The sequence below is a fragment of the Entelurus aequoreus genome, linkage group LG18 (genome assembly GCF_033978785.1).
Source record: "Entelurus aequoreus isolate RoL-2023_Sb linkage group LG18, RoL_Eaeq_v1.1, whole genome shotgun sequence".
In the NCBI taxonomy this organism is placed as follows: domain Eukaryota; kingdom Metazoa; phylum Chordata; class Actinopteri; order Syngnathiformes; family Syngnathidae; genus Entelurus; species Entelurus aequoreus.
In genome coordinates, this window is record NC_084748.1 from 12,196,293 (window position 1) to 12,219,959 (window position 23,667).

The window sequence follows — 23,667 nt, forward strand, 5'->3', positions numbered from 1 at the left end:
TTAATTGCTATAACTTTACTGTAAAAAAAAGTGAAATCACTAGAATTTTACTGTAAAAATAACAGTGGTAGCGTTTTTTCCCCCATTAACAGTAATGCACCGTAAAAGTATACATAGATTTTACCGTAAAAAACTGGCAGCTCAGTTATCAGAATTTTATTATAGCGTTTTGTCCATTTACAGTAATGCACTGTAAAAACATCTGAAGATTTTACTGTAAAAAAAATAGTTAATTGCTAGAATTTTACTGTAAAAATAACAGTGGTAGTGTTTTTTTGTTCCATTTACAGTAATGCACCGTAAAAACATTCGTAGATTTTTCGGTAAAGACTGGCAGCTCAGTTATCAGGATTATATCATAGCGTTTTTTTCCATTTACAGTAATGTACTGTAAAACATCTGTAGATTTTACTGTAAAAAAAAAAAGTAAATCGCTATAAGGTTACTGTAAAAAATAACAGGGGTAGCATTTTTTTTCCATTTACAGTAATGCACCGTAAAAACATTCATAGATTTTACGGTAAAAAACTAGCAGCTCAGTTATCAGGATTTTATTATAGTGTTTTTTTTTTCATTTACAGTAATGCAATGGAAGAACATCTGAATATTTTACTGTAAAAAAAGAAGTTAATTGCTATAACTTTACAGTAAAAAAAAGTGAAATCACTAGAATTTTACTGTAAAAATAACAGTGGTAGCGTTTTTTCCCCCATTAACAGTAATGCACCGTAAAAGTATACATAGATTTTACCGTAAAAAACTGGCAGCTCAGTTATAAGAATTTTATTATAGCGTTTTGTCCATTTACAGTAATGCACTGTAAAAAAAATCTGCAAATTTTTCTGTAAAAAAAGAGTTGATGGCTATTTTTTTCTTCCATTTACAGTAAAATGCACCGTAAAAACATTCGTAGATTTTTCGGTAAAGACTGGCAGCTCAGTTATCAGGATTATATCATAGCATTTTTTTTTTCCATTTACAGTAATGTACTGTAAAACATCTGTAGATTTTACTATATAAAAAAAAAAGTAAATCGCTATAATTTTACCGTAAAAAAAAAACAGGGGTAGCATTTTTTTTCCATTTACAGTAATGCACCGTAAAAACATTCATAGATTTTACGGTAAAAAACTAGCAGCTCAGTTATCAGGATTTTATTATAGTGTTTTTTTTTTCATTTACGGTAATGCAATGGAAGAACATCTGAATATTTTACTGTAAAAAAGGAAGTTAATTGCTATAACTTTACAGTAAAAAAAAGTGAAATCACTAGAATTTTACTGTAAAAATAACAGTGGTAGCGTTTTTTTTCCCCATTAACAGTAATGCACCGTAAAAGTATACATAGATTTTACCGTAAAAAACTGGCAGCTCAGTTATAAGAATTTTATTATAGCGTTTTGTCCATTTACAGTAATGCACTGTAAAAACATCTGAAGATTTTACTGTAAAAAAAAAAAGAGTTAATTGCTAGAATTTTAATGTAAAAATAACAGTGGTAGCGTTTTTTTGTTCCATTTACAGTAATGCACCGTAAAAACATTCGTAGATTTTTCGGTAAAGACTGGCAGCTCAGTTATCAGGATTATATCATAGCGTTTTTTTTTCCCATTTACAGTAATGTACTGTAAAACATCTGTAGATTTTACTATAAAAAAAAAAAAAGTAAATCGCTATAATTTTACTGTAAAAAAAAACAGGGGTAGCATTTTTTTTCCATTTACAGTAATGCACCGTAAAAACATTCATAGATTTTACGGTAAAAAACTAGCAGCTCAGTTATCAGGATTTTATTATAGTGTTTTTTTTTTCATTTACAGTAATGCAATGGAAGAACATCTGAATATTTTACTGTAAAAAAAGAAGTTAATTGCTATAACTTTACAGTAAAAAAAAGTGAAATCACTAGAATTTTACTGTAAAAATAACAGTGGTAGCGTTTTTTTTCCCCCATTAACAGTAATGCACCGTAAAAGTATACATAGATTTTACCGTAAAAAACTGGCAGCTCAGTTATCAGAATTTTATTATAGCGTTTTGTCCATTTACAGTAATGTACTGTAAAACGTCTGTAGATTTTACTATAATAAAAAAAAAAGTAAATCGCTATAATTTTACTGTAAAAAAAACAGGGGTAGCATTTTTTTTCCATTTACAGTAATGCACCGTAAAAACATTCATAGATTTTACAGTAAAAAACTAGCAGCTCAGTTATCAGGATTTTATTATAGTGTTTTTTTTTCATTTACAGTAATGCAATGGAAGAACATCTGAATATTTTACTGTAAAAAAAGAAGTTAATTGCTATAACTTTACAGTAAAAAAAAAGTGAAATCACTAGAATTTTACTGTAAAAATAACAGTGGTAGCGTTTTTTTTCCCCATTAACAGTAATGCACCGTAAAAGTATACATAGATTTTACCGTAAAAAACTGGCAGCTCAGTTATCAGAATTTTATTATAGCGTTTTGTCCATTTACAGTAATGCACTGTAAAAAAAATCTGCAAATTTTACTGTAAAAAAAGAGTTGATGGCTATTTTTTTCTTCCATTTACAGTAATGCACCGTAAAAACATTCGTAGATTTTTCGGTAAAGACTGGCAGCTCAGTTATCAGGATTATATCATAGCGTTTTTTTCCATTTACAGTAATGTACTGTAAAACATTTGTAGATTTTACTATAAAAAAAAAAAAAGTAAATCGCTATAATTTTACTGTAAAAAAAAACAGGGGTAGCATTTTTTTTCCATTTACAGTAATGCACCGTAAAAACATTCGTAGATTTTTCAGTAAAGACTGGCAGCTCAGTTATCAGGATTATATCATAGCGTTTTTTTCCATTTACAGTAATGTACTGTAAAACATCTGTAGATTTTACTATAAAAAAAAAAAAAAGTAAATCGCTATAATTTTACTGTAAAAAAAAACAGGGGTAGCATTTTTTTTCCATTTACAGTAATGCACCGTAAAAACATTCATAGATTTTACGGTAAAAAACTAGCAGCTCAGTTATCAGGATTTTATTATAGTGTTTTTTTTTCATTTACAGTAATGCAATGGAAGAACATCTGAATATTTTACTGTAAAAAAATAGGTTAATTGCTATAACTTTACTGTAAAAAAAAGTGAAATCACTAGAATTTTACTGTAAAAATAACAGTGGTAGCGTTTTTTCCCCATTAACAGTAATGCACCGTAAAAGTATACATAGATTTTACCGTAAAAAACTGGCAGCTCAGTTGTCAGAATTTTATTATAGCGTTTTGTCCATTTACAGTAATGCACTGTAAAAACATTTGAAGATTTTACTGTAAAAAAAAGAGTTAATTGCTAGAATTTTACTGTAAAAATAACAGTGGTAGCGTTTTTTTGTTCCATTTACAGTAATGCACCGTAAAAACATTCGTAGATTTTTCGGTAAAGACTGGCAGCTCAGTTATCAGGATTATATCATAGCGTTTTTTTCCATTTACAGTAATGTACTGTAAAACATCGGTAGATTTTACTATAAAAAAAAAAAAAGTAAATCGCTATAATTTTACTGTAAAAAAAAGAGTTAATTGCTAGAATTTTACTGTAAAAATAACAGTGGTAGCGTTTTTTTCCCCCATTAACAGTAATGCACCGTAAAAGTATACATAGATTTTACCGTAAAAAACTGGCAGCTCAGTTATCAGAATTTTATTATAGCGTTTTGTCCATTTACAGTAATGCACTGTAAAAACATCTGAAGATTTTACTGTAAAAAAAAGAGTTAATTGCTAGAATTTTACTGTAAAAATAACAGTGGTAGCGTTTTTTTGTTCCATTTACAGTAATGCACCGTAAAAACATTCGTAGATTTTTCGGTAAAGACTGGCAGCTCAGTTATCAGGATTATATCATAGCGTTTTTTTCCATTTACAGTAATGTACTGTAAAACATCGGTAGATTTTACTATAAAAAAAAAAAAAAGTAAATCGCTATAATTTTACTGTAAAAAAAAACAGGGGTAGCATTTTTTTTCCATTTACAGTAATGCACCGTAAAAACATTCATAGATTTTACGGTAAAAAGCTAGCAGCTCAGTTATCAGGATTTTATTATAGTGTTTTTTTTTCATTTACAGTAATGCAATGGAAGAACATCTGAATATTTTACTGTAAAAAAAGAAGTTAATTGCTATAACTTTACTGTAAAAAAAAGTGAAATCACTAGAATTTTACTGTAAAAATAACAGTGGTAGCGTTTTTTTCCCCCATTAACAGTAATGCACCGTAAAAGTATACATAGATTTTACCGTAAAAAACTGGCAGCTCAGTTATCAGAATTTTATTATAGCGTTTTGTCCATTTACAGTAATGCACTGTAAAAACATCTGAAGATTTTACTGTAAAAAAAAGAGTTAATTGCTAGAATTTTACTGTAAAAATAACAGTGGTAGCGTTTTTTTGTTCCATTTACAGTAATGCACCGTAAAAACATTCGTAGATTTTTCGGTAAAGACTGGCAGCTCAGTTATCAGGATTATATCATAGCGTTTTTTTCCATTTACAGTATTGTACTGTAAAACATCGGTAGATTTTACTATAAAAAAAAAAAAAGTAAATCGCTATAATTTTACTGTAAAAAAAAACAGGGGTTGCATTTTTTCTCCATTTACAGTAATGCACCGTAAAAAAATTCATAGATTTTACGGTAAAAAACTAGCAGCTCAGTTATCAGGATTTTATTATAGTGTTTTTTTTTCATTTACAGTAATGCAATGGAAGAACATCTGAATATTTTACTGTAAAAAAAGAAGTTAATTGCTATAACTTTACAGTAAAAAAAAGTGAAATCACTAGAATTTTACTGTAAAAATAACAGTGGTAGCGTTTTTTTTCCCCATTAACAGTAATGCACCGTAAAAGTATACATAGATTTTACCGTAAAAAACTGGCAGCTCAGTTATCAGAATTTTATTATAGCGTTTTGTCCATTTACAGTAATGCACTGTAAAAACATCTGAAGATTTTACTGTAAAAAAAAAAGAGTTAATTGCTAGAATTTTACTGTAAAAATAACAGTGGTAGCGTTTTTTTGTTCCATTTACAGTAATGCACCGTAAAAACATTCGTAGATTTTTCGGTAAAGACTGGCAGCTCAGTTATCAGGATTATATCATAGCGTTTTTTTCCATTTACAGTAATGTACTGTAAAATATCTGTAGATTTTACCATAAAAAAAAAAGAACTAAATCGCTATAATTTTACTGTAAAAAAAAACAGGGGTAGCATTTTTTTTCCATTTACAGTAATGCACCGTAAAAACATTCATAGATTTTACGGTAAAAAACTAGCAGCTCAGTTATCAGGATTTTATTATAGTGTTTTTTTTCCCATTTACAGTAATGCAATGGAAGAACATCTGAATATTTTACTGTAAAAAAAGAAGTTAATTCCTATAACTTTACAGTAAAAAAAAGTGAAATCACTAGAATTTTACTGTAAAAATAACAGTGGTAGCGTTTTTTTCCCCCATTAACAGTAATGCACCGTAAAAGTATACATAGATTTTACCGTAAAAAACTGGCAGCTCAGTTTTTAGAATTTTATTATAGCGTTTTGTCCATTTACAGTAATGCACTGTAAAAACATCTGAAGATTTTACTGTAAAAAAAAGAGTTAATTGCTAGAATTTTACTGTAAAAATAACAGTGGTAGCGTTTTTTTGTTCCATTTACAGTAATGCACCGTAAAAACATTTGTAGATTTTTCGGTAAAGACTGGCAGCTCAGTTATCAGGATTATATTATAGCGTTTTTTTCCATTTACAGTAATGTACTGTAAAACATCTGTAGATTTTACTGTAAAAAAAAAAAAGTAAATCGCTATAAGGTTACTGTAAAAAATAACAGGGGTAGCATTTTTTTTCCTTGCACCGTAAAAACATTTGTAGATTTTAGGGTAAAAAACTAGCAGCTCAGTTATCAGAATTTTATTATAGCTTTTTTTCCATTTTACAGTAATGCAACGAAAAAACATCCGTAGATTTTACTGTAAAAAAAAAAAGTTAATCGCTGTAATTTTACTGTAAATTAGATTTTACGGCAAAATCTAATTTAAATTTGGCTATTTTACGGTAAAAAACTAGCAGCTCAGTTATCAGAATATTATTATAACGTTTTGTCCATTTACAGTAATGCAATGGAAGAACATCTGAATATTTTACTGTAAAAAAAGAGTTAATTGCTATAACTTTACTGTAAAAATAGCAGTGGTAGCGTTTTTTCCATTTACAGTAATGCACTGTAAAAACATCCGAAGATTTTACTGTAAAAAGAGTTAATTGCTAGAATTTTACTGTAAAAATAACAGTGATAGCGTTTTTTTCTTCCATTTACAGTAATTCACCGTAAAAACATTCGTAGATTTTACGGTAAAAAACTGACAGCTCAGTTATCAGAATTTTATTTTAGCGTTTTTTTTCCATTTACAGTAATGCAATGGAAGAACATCTGAATATTTTACTGTAAAAAAAGGAGTTAATTGCTATAACTTTACTGTAAAAAAAAAAAGGGAAATCACTAGAATTTTACTGTAAAAATAACAGTGGTAGCGTTTTTTTCCCCATTAACAGTAATGCACCGTAAAAGTATACATAGATTTTACGGTAAAAAATTGGCAGCTCAGTTATCAGAATTTTATTATAGCGTTTTGTCCATTTACAGTAATGCACTGTAAAAACATCCGCAGAATTTACTGTAAAAAAATGTTTTTAAATCGCTATAACTTTACTGTAAAAATAGCAGTGGTAGCGTTTTTTCCATTTACAGTAATGCACTGTAAAAACATCTGAAGATTTCACGGTAAAAAAAAAGAGTTAATTGCTAGAATTTTACTGTAAAAATAACAGTGATAGCGTTTTTTTCTTCCATTTACAGTAATTCACCGTAAAAACATTCGTAGATTTTACGGTAAAAAAAACTGGCAGCTCAGTTATCAGAATTTTATTATAGCATTTTTTTTCCATTTACAGTAATGCAATGGAAGAACATCTGAATATTTTACTGTACAAAAAGAAGTTAATTGCTATAACTTTACTGTAAAAAAATCACTAGGATTTTACTGTAAAAATAACAGTAGCAGCGTTTTTTTTTCCATTAACAGTAATGCACCGTAAAAGTATACGTAGATTTTACGGTAAAAGACTGGCAGCTAAGTTATCAGGATTTTACCATATAATTTTACAGTAAAAAATTACACTTTTTTCCCATTTACAGTAATGCACCGTAAAAACATTCGTAGATTTTATGGTAAAAAACTGGCAGCTCAGTTACCAGAATTTTATTATAGCGTTTTTGTCCATTTACAGTAATGCACTGTAAAAACGTCTGTGCACTTGCTGGTAAAAAAAAAAAAAAAAGCAGTTAATCGACAAAAATTTTACAGTAAAATTAGCAATGGTAGCGTTTTTTTCCATTTACAGTAAAAAAGTATAAAAACATCCATAGATTTTACGGTAAAAAAATAAGTTAATTGCTAGAATTTTACTGTCAAAATAGCAGAAGCTTTTTTTACAACAGAAAATTGATATTTGATCACACATTTAGGTGTTTTTTTTAATCATGGTATTCATATCCCGCCGAGTTCTTTGTCGCAATCTGATTGGTTGACGTCCGGGAGGTGGTGTGTTTGCCAGCATTGGCCATCCCGTGTACTGTGAGTGAATGATGAGTGTGTGAGTGCAAATACCCATCATGTAGTAGGCGATGGCCGAAAACAAAAAGATGGGAATGATGCGGTTGGGGATGAGGTCAGCAAAAACCTTGGACAGGAAGTAGACGGACGTGCGGTAGTAGCCGCCGGAGTTCTCATGGCTGGGAAAAAAAACAAACAGAACACAAAGGAAGTTGAGCAGATAACAGTGGAATTCTCCACTGGAGTTTTGGAGCAACACTAGGGTTTAAAAAAATATATGTTTGAATGAATCGCGATTCTTATTTGCAACGATTCTTAATCGATTAAATTTTTTTTTTTTAAAGAAATTTTTTTTAATTGATTACTTTTTTTAATCTGTCTTATTTATAGCGATTCTTAAAATATATATTAAAAAAAATAAAACATTTGAAAAAATAAATAAATATTTTTTTATATTTTAATTCTTCTTTTTTTAAATTTTTATTCTGTCCTATTCAGGACAGAATAACCATCCTAACAGTGGAATTCTCCACTGGAGTTTGGAGCGAGATGAGGGGTGTCAAAAAAACAAACAAAAAAAAAGATTCTCAAATCAATCACGAATCTTATTTGTAACGATTCTTCAAATATTAAAAAAAAATTCAAAAAAATTCAAAAATCTACTTTAGAAAAAAATAGTTTTAAGATATTTTTTATTATTATTTTTTAAATCTGTCCTGTCCAGGCACTCAGACAAATCATATTGTTGATGTAGATGATCATATCTGCTGTACAGATTTACTTTAGAAAAGAGAAGTGTTGGATACTTCTCCTGTTGCCTTATTTTTATTGGACTTTATTAAATGTTTGGGTAGAATTTTATAAAAAACAATGCAAAGGAAGTTAAGCAGCTAACAGTGGAATTCTCCACTGGAGTTTGGAGCGAGACGAGGGGTGTCAAAAAAAAAAAAAGATTCTCAAATTAATTGCGAATCTTATTTGTAGCTATTCTTCAACTATAAAAAAAAATAAAAAATCTACTCTAAAAAAAAAAACATTTTAAAGATATATATATATATATATATATATATATATATATATATATATATATATATATATATATATATATATATATGTACATACATACATACATACATACATACATACATACATACATACATACATACATACATACATACATACATACATACATACATACATACATATATATATATATATATATATATATATATATATATATATATATATATATATATATATATATATATATATATATATATATATATGTCTTAATTAGATTATCCAAAAAAATAAAATAGTGCTCGATACCGTGGTAGCGTAATATGTTGGATACTTCTCCTGTTGTCTTATTTTATGGAGTTTGGAGTGAGACGAGGGGTGTCAAAAACAAAAAAAAAATCTCAAATGAATCGCAAATCTTATTTGTGGCAATTCTTCAAATATAAAAAAAAATATATATAAAATCTACTTAAAATTTGTTTTTAAAGATATATATATATATATATATATATATATATATATATATATATATATATATATATATATATATATATATATATAAAAAATGTTTTTAATCTGTCCTGTCCAGGCACTCAGACAAATCATATTGTTGATGTAGATGATTGTATCTGCTCTACAGATTTACTTTAGAAAAGAAGTGTTGTATACTTCTCCCGTTGCCTTATCTTTATTTGACTTTATTAAATGTTTGGGTAGAATTTTATCAAAAAAAACACAAAGGAAGTTGAGCAGCTAACAGTGAAATTCTCCACTGGAGTTCGGAGCCAGACGAGGGGTGTCAAAAAACCCCAAAAACATTTCAAATTAATCACAAATCTTATTTGTTGTGATTTTTCAAATATTTAAAAAATAAAATCAAAAATCTGCTTAAAACAAATATATTTTTAAGATATATATTTATATATATATATTTTTTAAATATGTCCTGTCCAATTCTCCACTGGAGTTTGGAGCGAGACGAGGAGTGTCAAAAAAAAGAAGAAGAAGATTTTCAAATTAATCGCAAATCTTACTTGTAGCGATTCTTCAAATATTTTTTAAAAAATCAAAAATTTACTTTTTAAAAAAGTATTTTTAAGATATTTTTTTTTTATATGCATTTTTTAATCTGTTCTGTCCAGGCACTTAGACAAATCATATTGTTGAGTTTGGAGAGTTAAAATTTGAGTTTGGAGCAAATGAATCGCGAATCTAACTTGTAGCGATTCTTCAAATATTTTTTTTAAATCTAAAATTTACTTTTAAAAAAGTATTTTTAAGATATTTTTTATTATATATATTTTTTATCTGTTCTGTCCAGGCATTTAGACAAATCATATTGTTAAGTTTGGAGAGTTAAAATTCGAGTTTGGAGCGAGACGAGAAGTGTCAAAAAAATGAAATGTTTGGGTAGAATTTTATTTTAAAAAAACTGTTTTATTTTAAGTTCTACAGAAATTGATCAGAGCTGTTTATTTATTGAGGAATGTAGTTAATCATAGAACTGGCACCCAATGTTATTATAAAAGTATTAATTTTGAATCGAGAATCATTTCGAATCAAAAATGGATTCTGAATGGAATCATTACCCCCAAGAATGCAATGAAAAGATTCCCAGCCCTCAGCGACACTCACATGAAGATGGCTCTCTCGTTGATAAAGAGCTCGACGGCTGAGAGGTTGCCAAACACCATGTTGATGATGAGGAAGAAGAAAGCTCCGCTCCTGCAGGCGGACGTTGTCAGAAGGTCGCCATCAGTTTATCATTCAGCATCATGATCATGGCGTCATGACTTCCTGTCACACTCCAACACTTTGACTCAGCACACTTGGTTTAATGTGGACACTTAGTTCTGGGCTTTGTAGTGTCAAAGTGACACAGACACATGAAAATAAACATGTTGACAAGATTTTTTTTTTATAGATTTGACATAAAGGCCATGAACTAACATTTTGGGGTTACTTGGCAGACCGTGTCTACCATGTCCTATTATTATGACTGGTATTATTTCTGTAAAATACATTTGTTTTCTTAGTTTACTACAGTACTTTATTTGTGTAAAATTATAATTTGTCTTAAAAATATACTTTCATACACTTTTAACTTTTTTCTAATGGTATTATGACTTCAGTCAGGCAAAACCTTTCTCTCAATTCAAATGAAAACTTCATTTAATTAATGTATTTATTCTAAAGACTGAACTGTTTTTTTAAACAAGAATTTAAAAAAATCGATACATAAATAAATAAATGTGTATTTATGAAAAATATTATATATAAACATTATAATAAACATTATTTTTTAATATATATTTATTTCAAATAACATGTTTTTAAATTATTAAATTAAATTAAAATTATAACTAAATGATTCAAAACAGATGATATTTAATGCATGTAAATTGTGTCAAAATTAAACAATTCTATATTTTTAAAATAGATTTTATTCGTATAACAAAATATCTAATACATTTAAAATCCTAATATATATATATATATATATATATATATATATATATATATATATATATATATATATATATATATATATATATATATATATATATATATATATATATATATATATATATATATATATACATATACATATATAATATATATGGATATATATTATATATATATATATATATATATATATATTATATTTGCATGCGCATTTATTCATACAATTCAAACTAAAGTCATCCATTTAAAATCTAAATCTAAATATACATATATATATACATATATACATATATATATATATACATATATATATATATATATATATATATATATATATATATATATATATATACATATATATATATATATATATATATATATATATACATATATATATATATATATACATATATATACATATATATATATATATATATACATATATATATATATATATATATATATATATATATATATATATATATATATATATATATATATATGCATTTATTTTTACAATTTAAACTATGAATAAATTCCCCAAAACTATATACATTTTAAAAAAATATCTAAATGATAAACAAACTAGACTGTACATAAGTATGTGAAAACATTATATAATAAATAAATTATTTAATTGAACAAAAAAGATATATTAACATACGTACAGTATACACATTTGTGATGTATACATTTAAAATATAAAATAAAATTATATATATAAATTTTAAAAAATATTTTATTAAATTAATTAATAGTAAATATATATATATATATATATATATATATATATATATATATATATATATATATATATATATATATATAAATAAATATTCTGTTGTTTATATTTGTATATATATATATATATATATATACAGTATATATATATATATATACAGTATATATATATATATATACTGTATATATATATATATATACTGTATATATATATATATATACTGTATATATATATATATATACTGTATATATATATATATATACTGTATATATATATATATATATATATATATATATATATATATATATATATATATATATATATATATATATATATATATATATATATATTCATAAAATTAAAAGTATATAAATACATTTATTAATTTATCAATTAAAAAAATAGGTTAAAAAAACAAAAACGTCAACAATACATATCAAATAATTTACATTGAAAAAAATCTAAGTTCTAAAAAAAAAAAAAAAGATGAAATTTAAGGTGTGCAGTGTTTGATCTGTTTACCTGTTCTGTAAAGCTTCAGGCAGGGTTAAGGGCATTTGGTAATAAATAAGGCCCACCAGGATGGCAAAGAAGACGTTGAGAGCCAACTGGGCGTAAGACGTCTGCGGATTCCTCAGCGTGTTCACGACCGTCCTGCCACACACCACGCGCAACTGCAGCGTGCACAAAGACAACTTTTGTTGTGGGCGTGATGGCACTAATAAACAGGATTATTGGGAGGGAAGCCATGCACAATATTCATTTAAAGAGCTTGCATCGTATGCCGTTATCTCATTGTACATGTGGTGTATTTTACGGACTATAGAGCGCACCAGTGTATAAGCCACACCCACTAAGTTTCAGACGAAAAAAATATTTTTCCGTATATAAGCCGCAGATATATACCTTGTGAAATCAGTTATTTACACAGAAATTTTCTGTAAATATTTATTTACATACTTTAATTGTTTCCAAATGGTGTCTGTAACACGGCAGTAAAACGGCTGATCAAACAAAACATAAGTCAGCGTCATGGACGCACTAACTGCGGAAGCTAGCTCTCTAATCAGCTAAACAGACTCAATAACGTTTTGGCGAATTTACAAAACTGAAACAATACAAAAGGAATGCCATTGTAAGTTAATAACACTAACACAAGCACTCGTAAATGTGTTAGCATACTAGCTAATGCTAACGACGCCAGTTTGAGTACATTCCGATAGCATGTACAAATATACATGAAAACACTCCTGCAGACATCCCACGTGGGACGTTTTAGTACGTAAGAATTGTTTTAGTTATATTGTAAAACTTACAAATGTTGCTTGCAGTGACGAATGAAGAATCCCTACGAGTAGCAACGCTATGGACGAGTGGAAGACGGAACGGCACTTGTACTTCCGGGTGAAGGCTCTAAGCCACAGGTGTCAAACTCAAGGCCTGGGGGCCAGATGTGGCCCGCCATTTCATTTTATTTGGCCCTTGAAAGCCTGGAAATAATATGTATCAATAAAGTACTGTAACTTTTTTCTTACTAAATGTGATATTTCTTTCTATTTTGGGATAAAAAAATATATGTACTCCATGTTATCGCAAATTACGTTAGCATAAATATTGTCTAAAAATGCAAAAATATATTATCAAACATTCAAACCATTTTTTTAATAGAAACAAATACTAATAATAATGATTTCAAAGCAAGTTATCCATCAAATTGTGCAATGTAAAAGTAGCAATAGATTTCATGGTAAAAATGTGAACTTTTTACAGCATTTTTCTCTAAATAAAAAAAATGCTTTTTTTACTGTAATAAACTGTGGTGTCGTTTTGGCATTTACAGTAATACACCGAAAAATCTACAGTTGTTGATTTGCGGTAAAAAAACAAAAAACAAAAAAAAACTGGCAGCTCAAGTGCCAAAATGTTACTGTAAAATTGAATTTTTTATTTACAGTAAAAAAACAAATATAATTTTAACAGTAAAATTCTGGCAACTGGGCTGCCTTTTTTCTTTTTTTTTACCATAAAAACAGAAGTACGGTTTTTCCATTTACAGTAATATACACTTCATTTTGAGGTGCAATTATTGCAACTTACCATATTTTTTTTAATATTTTATTTAAAAAAAATCTACTAAAGTTAAAAGTAAAGTACCAATGATTGTCACACACACACTAGGTGTGGCGAAATTATTCTCTGCATTTGACCCATCACCCTTGATCCACCCCCTGGTGGCAGCGGTGGCCACGCCCGGGAATCATTTTTGGTGATTTACTGTATTTACTAATAAAAATGCATTAAAAAATTACTAATTTAAATTTAAATTACATTTAAAATATAAAATAAAATTATATATGTATATATATATATATATATATATATATATATATATATATATATATATATATATATATATATATATATATATATATATATATATATATATATATATATATATATATATATTAAAAAATATTTTATTAAATTAATTAATAGTATAAAAAAAAAATATATATATATATATATATATATATATATATATATATATATATATATATATATATATATATATATATATATATAAAATATATACACAGTATATATTTATGTATTTATATATAAATAAATATTTTGATGTCTATAATTGTATATGGGTATAAATATTCTTAAATGAAAATTATATAAATAAATGTATTAATTTATCAATTAAAAAAATAGGTTAAAAAATGTCAACAATACATATAAAATAATGAATCTAAGTTCTAAAAAAAAATAACATTTGTGTAATATTAGTATTGACTGTTAGAAGCGGCCCTTTGGGGCCAAACATAACTGCGATGTGGCCCTTGGTGAAAACGACTTTGACACCTCTGCTCTAAGCAGAAGAGCACTGCAGTGAGCGAACTCGTCCAAAAGATGGCGCCACAGCACAAACAATAAAACACCCTATCAGTCTTTGCTTGGGTTTTTTTGGCCGTCAGTAAAGAAAAATCCACAAATTACCCAAACCGTTGCGTAGGGAAAAAAGTAGCAGCTTATAGTCCGGAATTTACGGCAACACACGCCATTCTATCTTGACAACCCTCGAACCGGCAGATGTCGACATAAGCGGTCGTCGACATTGTTTTTCTCCATTAGTTCCGCGTAAAAGTGGCGCCGGCTGACCTGGTAAAGGAAAGAAGTAGCATAACGAGCAGTCTTTTGGTGACCTATGATGCCATCAGCGACGTTGCGGTCCACAAGGTCCAGCTGGCCCAGCATGTCCTGGCACAGCTGGGACTGGTAGTACTTGACTGCCAAGGCGTTCTTGCAGCCAGCTGCAAAAGATAAGAAGCCCTAATAAGCAGATAATCAACACTATCATATTCATGACACTATGTTATATCGTATATGTTGCTTTACCCGAGTTGAGTTCTTCCAGAGAAGATTGAGCTTCTCCGTTTGTGACGTCCATGAAGAAATCGGCGGGGTTGTCCAAGGACTCGATCTGGAAGCCTGAAGCACAACGTGGGGTTGATGCCGAAGCGCCAAAACACACAGACGAAGGCGACGAGTACCGAGGTTGGTGAAGTACTCCAGCGCCCGGTGGGCCGCCCCCGCGTACACCACCTCCCCTTTGTGCATGAGCGTCAGGTGGTCGAAGCGCCTGAAGATGGAGAAGCGCGGCTGGTGGATGGAGAAGATGACGGTCTTGCCTCGCCTGGAGAGTCTGGAAAGAACATTTACATTATGTCGCAAACACAGAAAGGAACCACAAAGCTTCACTTTTTTTATTTTTTTTTTAAAGATTTGGTTTTTTTAAATTGACAATTGTGTCTATTTATTTTTTTTAATAGATTTTTTTTTTTTTTAAGGGACTTTTGTATTTTCATTCTTTAAATAAATGTTGTTTGTATTTTTAATTTTTAATTTAATTTTTAATTGACAATTTTAATTTTAAAATGACTATGTTTGTTTTTTTAATTGACAGTGAGATTGTAACTTGGTTTGGGATTTTTATAGAGTGAAATGTGTGTTTTTATTCTTAAAATTAATTTTGGTTAGGTTATTAATTGACATTTGTATTTTTAATTTTTAAAATTAACACCAGCATCCCCGAGGGACAAGCTGTAGGAAATAGTTGGATGGATGGATATTTTTTTCTTCTTTTTAAAGCCAATTGTATTTTTATTCTTTGAATTACTTTGTGGCTTTTTTAACTGTCATTTAATGTATTTATTTTTCAAACACATTTTGTCTGTTTTTTTAATGGAGGTTTGTCTTTGTATTTTTTTTAATGGAGGTTTGTTTTTTAATTGACAATTACATTTTTAAAATGTATTTATTTAATCAAAAATTATATTTTTACTTTGGATTTGTCTTAATTAATTGTTTATAATTTCTAATACAGTTTTGGTAGTTTTTTTTTAAATAACTTTGTTTTTGCTAGTGTAATTTGTATTTGCATTCTCAAAATCTATTTTGTTAGTGTTTCTAATTGACTTTTGTATTTTTAATTTTAAAAATTAATAAACTTTTTTTTTAGATGCCAATTGCACTTTTATTACTTTGTGCCTTTTTAACTGTCAATTAATGTGTTTATTTTTCAAACACATTTTGTCAGTTTTTTTAATGGATGTTTGTATTTGTATTTTTTAAAATAATGTTTGTTTTTTAATTGACAATTACATTTTTGAGATAGATTTTTTTTAATCAAAAATTATATTTTTACTTTTGATTTTTTTATCGATAGTTTTTATTTTCTAATACATTTTGGTATTTTTAAAAAAAATTGACAATATATTTTTTATAATAACTTTGTTTTTGTGAGTTTCATTTGTATTTTTCTCCTCAAAATTAATTTTGTTAGTGTTTTTAATTGACGTTTGTATTTTTAATTTTAAAAATGTAGTTTTTAAAAAAAATTGCCAATTGTATTTTTATTCTTATAATTACTTTGTGCCTTTTTTTTAACGGTCAATGTATTTATTTATTTTTCAAACACATTTTTTTTTTTTTTTTAATGGACGTTTGTATTTGTATTTTAAAAAAATACTGTTTGTTATTTAATTGACAATTACATTTTTAAAATAGATTTTTAAAATCAAAAATTATATTTTTACTTTTGATTTTTTTTATCAATAGTTTTTATGTTCTAATACATTTTGGTAGTTGTTTTTAAATTGACAATTTTTTTTATTTTTTTAATAACTTTGTTTTTGTGAGTGTCATTTGTATTTTTCTCCTCAAAATCAATTTTGTTCGTGTTTTTAATTGACGTTTGTATTTGTGTTTTTTAAACGCTGTTTGTTTTTTTTAACTGACAATTACATTTTTAAAATTGATTTTTTTGAATCAAAAATTACATTTTTACTTTTTTTATCAAAAGTTTTTATGTTCTAATACATTTTGGTAGTTATTTTTAAATTGACAATATTTTTTTTTTAATAACTTTGTTTTTGTCAGTGTCATTTGTATTTTTCTCCTCAAAATCAATTTTGTTAGTGTTTTCAATTGAGGTTTGCATTTGTATTTTTTAAATACTGTTTGTTTTTTTTAATTGACAATTACATTTTTAAAATAGATTTTTTAAATCAAAAATTATATTTTTACTTTTGATTTTTTTTATCCATTGTTTTTATTTTCTAATACATTTTGGTATTTTTTTTTTTAAATTGACAAAACACATTTTTTTTAAATAACTTCGTTTTTGGGAGTGTGATTTGTATTTTTATTCCCCAAATCAATTTTTGTGTTTTTAATTCACACTTGTATTTTTAATTTTAAAATGACTTAGAATTCCTCTGGGCCTTTTTTAACTGTAAATGTATTTATTTATTTTTCAAACACATTTTGTCTTTTTTCTTTATGGAGGTTTGTATTTGTTTGTGTTTTTTTTTATTGTGTTTGTTTTTTAATTGACAATTATATTTTTAAAATGTATTTTTTTAATCAAAAATTATATTTTTACTTTGGATTTTTTTAATAAATTGTTTCTAATTTGTAATACATTTTGGTAGTTTTTTAAATTGACAGTATATATATATATATATATATATATATATATATATATATATATATATATATATATATATATATATATATATATATATATATATATATATATATATATATATATATATATATATATATTTTAAATGTATTTATTTATTTATTTTTTATTAACAATTTCTTAGCTCCTCTTTCCTTATTATCGAGCGACCTAGATCAATGTCCGCATGCATCGTGCACAATATGTCCGCCCTACTTGTGCAGCAGGCCGATGATGCAGTTGGCCGTGTTGGAGTCCAGCCCGGTGGTGGGTTCATCCAGGAAGAGCAGAGAAGGAGAGGTGATGAGCTCCATCCCGATGCTGCAGCGCTTCCTCTCGCCGCCTGACACCCCGCGTAGAAACTCCGTCCCTATCTGCGCACGCCAACATAACCGTGACTTTACCATCCACCGCGTCCGGACCGCTCTGCTTGGACGCACCTTGCTGTCTGCGCAGTCAGCCAGTCCCAGGTCCTCGATGATAGTCGTGACCCTGCTGCGCTTTTCCGCGGCGGAATGGCGTCGAGGGTCCAGACGCAGGTTGGCGCTGAAGAGAAGGTTCTCCCGAATTGTCAGCGTTCCCATCAGGATGTCGTCCTGGGAACAAAAACCCCATGTAAAAAAACAAATTACGAAAACTTTGTGTGAGCGTGTTTGCACACCTGGACCACATAAGCAGAACTAAGCCTGAGGTCAGAGGTCACGGGCCTGCCATCCACCAGGACTTTTCCTTGGCGAAGTCCAGCGGGGTCTTTTCTTCCCGCGATGACATCCAGTAGCCTGGTGAGGAAAAAAGGAATTCTTACTACTTTCAAACTTTGGCCCCCGTAGGTACTGAAACACCAAAAAATGCATTTGCATCTATACATGATTAATGCTATAATTTTAAATGTATTTAAAATGTATAATTACTATCAACTTTTCTCTATATATCACACTTAGTAATCTGCATTTATACACAATTAATGCGATAATTTTAAATGTATTTAAAGTGTATAATTACAATCAACTTTTCTCTATATATCACACTTCATAATCTGCATTTATACATGATTATGGTTATGATTTTAAATATATTTAAAATGATTATTACTAACAATTATTTTCTATACATCATACTTAATAATCTGCATTTATACATTATTATTGTTATAATTTTAAATGTATTTAAAATGTATTATAATTTTTTTTTTCAGTATATCACACTTAATAATCTGCATTCATACACAATTAATGCGATAATTTTAAATGTATTTAATGTGTATAAATACAATCAATTTGTCTCTATACATCACACTTCATAATCTGCATTTATACATGATTAAGGTTATGATTTTAAATGTATTTAAAATTATTATTACTAACAATTATTTTCTATACATCATACTTAATAATCTGCATTTATACATTATTATTGTTATAATTTTAAATGTATTTAAAATGTATTATCATTTTTTTTTCAGTATATCACACTTAATAATCTGCATTTATACACAATTAATGCGATAATTTTAAATGTATTTAATGTGTATAAATACAATCAATTTGTCTCTATACATCACACTTCATAATCTGCATTTATACATGATTAAGGTTATGATTTTAAATGTATTTAAAATTATTATTACTAACAATTATTTTCTATACATCATACTTAATAATCTGCATTTATACATTATTATTGTTATAATTTAAAATATATAATTACTATCATTTTTTTCAGTATATCAGATTCACACTTAATAATCTGCATTTATACACAATTAATGCAATAATTTTAAATGTATATTACAATCAACTTTTCTCTATATATCACACTTCGTAATCTGCATTTATACATGATTAAAGTTATGATTTTAAATGTATTTAAAATTATTATTACTAACAATTATTTTCTATACATCATACTTAATAATCTGCATTAATACATTATTATTGTTATAAATTTAAATGTATTTAAAATGTATTATTACTATCATTTTTTTTTCTTCCGTATATCACACTTAATAATATGCATTTATACACGATTAAGGCTATAATTTTAAATGTATTTAAAATGTACAATTACTATCAACTTTTCTCTATATATTTCACACTTAATAATTTGCATTTATACATGATTAAAGCGATAATTTTGAATGTATTTAAAGTGTATTATTACTATTAACTTTTTCTCTATACATCACACTTAATAATCTGCATTTATACATGATTAAGGCTATGATTTCAAATGTATTATTACTATACATTTTTTTCTATATATCATACCTAATAATCTGCATTTATACATTATTATTGTTATAATTTTAAAAGTATTTAAGATTTATAATTACTATCAACTTTTCTCTATACATTACACTTAATAATCTGCATTTATACATGATTAAAGCTATGATTTAAAATGTATTATTACTATACATTTTTTTCTATACATCATACTTAATCATCTGCATTTATACATTATTATTGTTATAATTTTAAAAGTATTTAAAATGTATAATTACTATCAACTTTTCTCTATACATCACACTTCATAATCTGCATTTATACATTATTAAGGCTATGATGTTAAAAGTATTTCAAATGTATTATTACCATCAACTTTTGTTCCATATATCATACTTATTCATCTGCATTTATACATGATTTATGCTATAATTTTAAATGTATTTAAAATGTATTATTATTATTATCATTTTTTTCATTATATCACACTTAATAATTTGCATTTATATGATGCTTTAATTTTTTATTTTTAATGCTTTAATTTTTAATCTTTAATGCTTTAATTTTTTGGTGATTAATCACATATGTTAATGTGTTAACTTTGTCAGCCTTAGTAAAATAAAAAAAACACATTTCATATTTTGGCTTCATTGTCCTTATTCTTGTTAGATTACAACTCTTTTTCTTGTTATTATGACTTCATAGTCCTAATATTTAGATTTTATATCTCATCAAATTAAATTTTTGCTGTTGTTGTTTTTGCTTTTTTAAAAAAATGTGTTTTCAGAAAAAAGCCAGTAAAAAAACCAACACTTTGGACACCCCTGTTTTTAAGCATGAGCATGTTTGCTTACGATGTTTTCCCACTTCCTGTGGCGCCCATGATGGCGTTCATCCCGGGTCTCATGATGCCACTGCAATAACACAGACAGTCAGTACGGTAAGTACAAATAAAAAAAACATATCGTGTTAAAATCAGGTCATTTGCAGTCGTCCTGTCCTGTGAATATTCAAATTAATTCGGTGAAAGTATTCCTGTCCGTCACGAGTGGACAACTGGACTTAGATAGGACAGGATAACTCTGTGCGCATTGAATCAATCACAACTGGACTGTTCAGATTGTCTCGGAAGATGTTCTGACGTTAATCCGAGCAGGCTTTATCATTTCATGCTCACAGACTTTGAAAGCACTAGAGATGTCCGAGATAAGAGCTCTTCTATCCACTTACCTGTCCTATCCAAGTCCGACTTCATCAGTTTATGGTCAGAGACTTGTGCTGTCTTATCCGAGACTGTGAGTATGAACTGATTAAGCCCGACTTAGATAGGACATCTGTAGTCCGACCTAACTCTGTGAGCATTGACTCGATGGCAATTGGACTGTTCAGATTGTCTCGGAAGACGTTTCACCAGCCTCATCACTTCATGTTCACAGACTCGGACAGGACTGGAGCTGTCCCGTCTAAGTGATAAGGGTTCGAAGGAGAGTTCGAAACGTCATCCAAGACAATCTGAACAGTCAAGTTGCGTTCGGTACAATGCTCACAGAGTTAGGTAGGACTAGAGATGTCCTATCTAAGGCAGAATTTATCAGTTTATGGTCACAGACTTGTGCTGTATTATCCGAGACTGTGAGCATGAACTGATTAAGCCGACCTAACTCTGTGAGCATTGAATCGATGGCAACTGGACTGTTCAGATTGTCTCGGAAGACGTTTCGCCGGCCTCATCACTTCATGCTCACAGACTCGGACAGGACTGGAGCTGTCCCGTCTAAGTGATAAGGGTTCGAAGGAGAGTTCGAAACGTCGTCAAAGACAATCTGAACAGTCAAGTTTCGTTCGGTACAATGCTCACAGAGTTAGGTAGGACTAGAGATGTCCTATCTAAGGCAGAATTTATCAGTTTATGGTCACAGACTTGTGCTGTATTATCCGAGACTGTGAGCATGAACTGATTAAGCCGACCTAACTCTGTGAGCATTGAATCGATGGCAACTGGACTGTTCAGATTGTCTCGGAAGACGTTTCGCCGGCCTCATCACTTCATGCTCACAGACTCGGACAGGACTGGAGCTGTCCCGTCTAAGTGATAAGGGTTCGAAGGAGAGTTCGAAACGTCGTCAAAGACAATCTGAACAGTCAAGTTTCGTTCGGTACAATGCTCACAGAGTTAGGTAGGACTAGAGATGTCCTATCTAAGGCAGAATTTATCAGTTTATGGTCACAGACTTGTGCTGTATTATCCGAGACTGTGAGCATGAACTGATTAAGCCGACCTAACTCTGTGAGCATTGAATCGATGGCAACTGGACTGTTCAGATTGTCTCGGAAGACGTTTCGCCGGCCTCATCACTTCATGCTCACAGACTCGGACAGGACTGGAGCTGTCCCGTCTAAGTGATAAGGGTTCGAAGGAGAGTTCGAAACGTCGTCAAAGACAATCTGAACAGTCAAGTTGCGTTCGGTACAATGCTCACAGAGTTAGGTAGGACTAGAGATGTCTTATCTAAGGCAGAATTTATCAGTTTATGGTCACAGACTTGTGCTGTCCTATCTGTGCGTGAACTGATGAAGCCCGACTTAGCTAGGACATCTCTAGTTTGACCCAACTCTGTGAGCATCGTACCGACCGCGACCACTCTTCAGACTGTCTCGGAAGACGTTTCGCCTCTCATCCAAAGACTTATCACTTCGACGGGACAGCTCCAGTCCTGTCCGAGTCTGATGAAGCCAGGTCCAATGAGAGGCCAAACATCTTCCAAGACAATCTGAACAGTTCTTGCCCTGATAACATCACAATTAATAGCAATAATAACATAACATTTCTGTAGCAATGCATTTCAGTATGGCAATGCTGTTTCATTGTTTTTTCCTTTGCTTTTCACTTCCGATAGGATACTGATATTGGAATTTGGAGTATTTGCCGATAGTGACATTGATACATACCTTTAACGATTTGTAGTGTGGAATGTTGCTAAAGATTTGATCAAGTGAAATAGGCATGAAAGACACTGATCTATTTGTTATTAACTATCTGGAATGGACTTATACTGTCTTTAAGTAAGTACAAACAATTGCAATATCGGCGCTGGAGGGAGTGAGCCGAGCTGTTTTAAAGGTCGGACCACTCTCTAAAAGGGTTGCTCGTCCTCTTGTACTTTTGTCTGCCCAGGTTGCGCTGCTTTGACACTAATCGAGACTGAAAGTTAACATGTGTGCCTAACGCACTCCTTCACAGGCTGGAACCTCATGACACCATTATTAATAATAAAAGTGTGTGGGATAAGCATACAGGGCGCATTTGTTGTGGTTTTTGTCTGCGAGCAGAACCAAGGCCAAAATAGTGATTTCCAAGCCGTTCGTGTTCTGCCAAAAGGACAGAAAATATATTTTCTTAACAAAAGGGTCCAGCTCCATCCTCTCTTGCTGATTGTATTGTACCATATGTCCCGGCCAGAAATCTGCGTTCAAAGAACTCCGGCCTGTTAGTGATTTACCAGAGCCCAAAAAGGTCTGCG

General features: G+C 29.0%; 1 protein-coding gene across 3 annotated transcripts in view; it reads right to left on the bottom strand.

The window, feature by feature from the left end:
- Positions 1 to 23,667, bottom strand: part of LOC133633808 (broad substrate specificity ATP-binding cassette transporter ABCG2-like) — a 43,544-nt gene that overhangs the window by 8,108 nt on the left and 11,769 nt on the right. For all 3 annotated transcript variants that reach the window (XM_062026525.1, XM_062026526.1, XM_062026524.1), the window contains 10 exons: positions 21,001 to 21,060; positions 18,583 to 18,700; positions 18,362 to 18,517; positions 18,138 to 18,295; positions 15,448 to 15,599; positions 15,293 to 15,385; positions 15,056 to 15,207; positions 12,413 to 12,564; positions 10,318 to 10,407; positions 7,717 to 7,841 (listed from right to left, as the gene is read on the bottom strand). In XM_062026525.1, coding sequence (XP_061882509.1) covers positions 7,717 to 7,841; positions 10,318 to 10,407; positions 12,413 to 12,564; positions 15,056 to 15,207; positions 15,293 to 15,385; positions 15,448 to 15,599; positions 18,138 to 18,295; positions 18,362 to 18,517; positions 18,583 to 18,700; positions 21,001 to 21,053 — 1,249 coding nt within the window. In that variant the 5' untranslated portion in view covers positions 21,054 to 21,060. The remainder of the gene's footprint in view (positions 1 to 7,716; positions 7,842 to 10,317; positions 10,408 to 12,412; positions 12,565 to 15,055; positions 15,208 to 15,292; positions 15,386 to 15,447; positions 15,600 to 18,137; positions 18,296 to 18,361; positions 18,518 to 18,582; positions 18,701 to 21,000; positions 21,061 to 23,667) is intronic.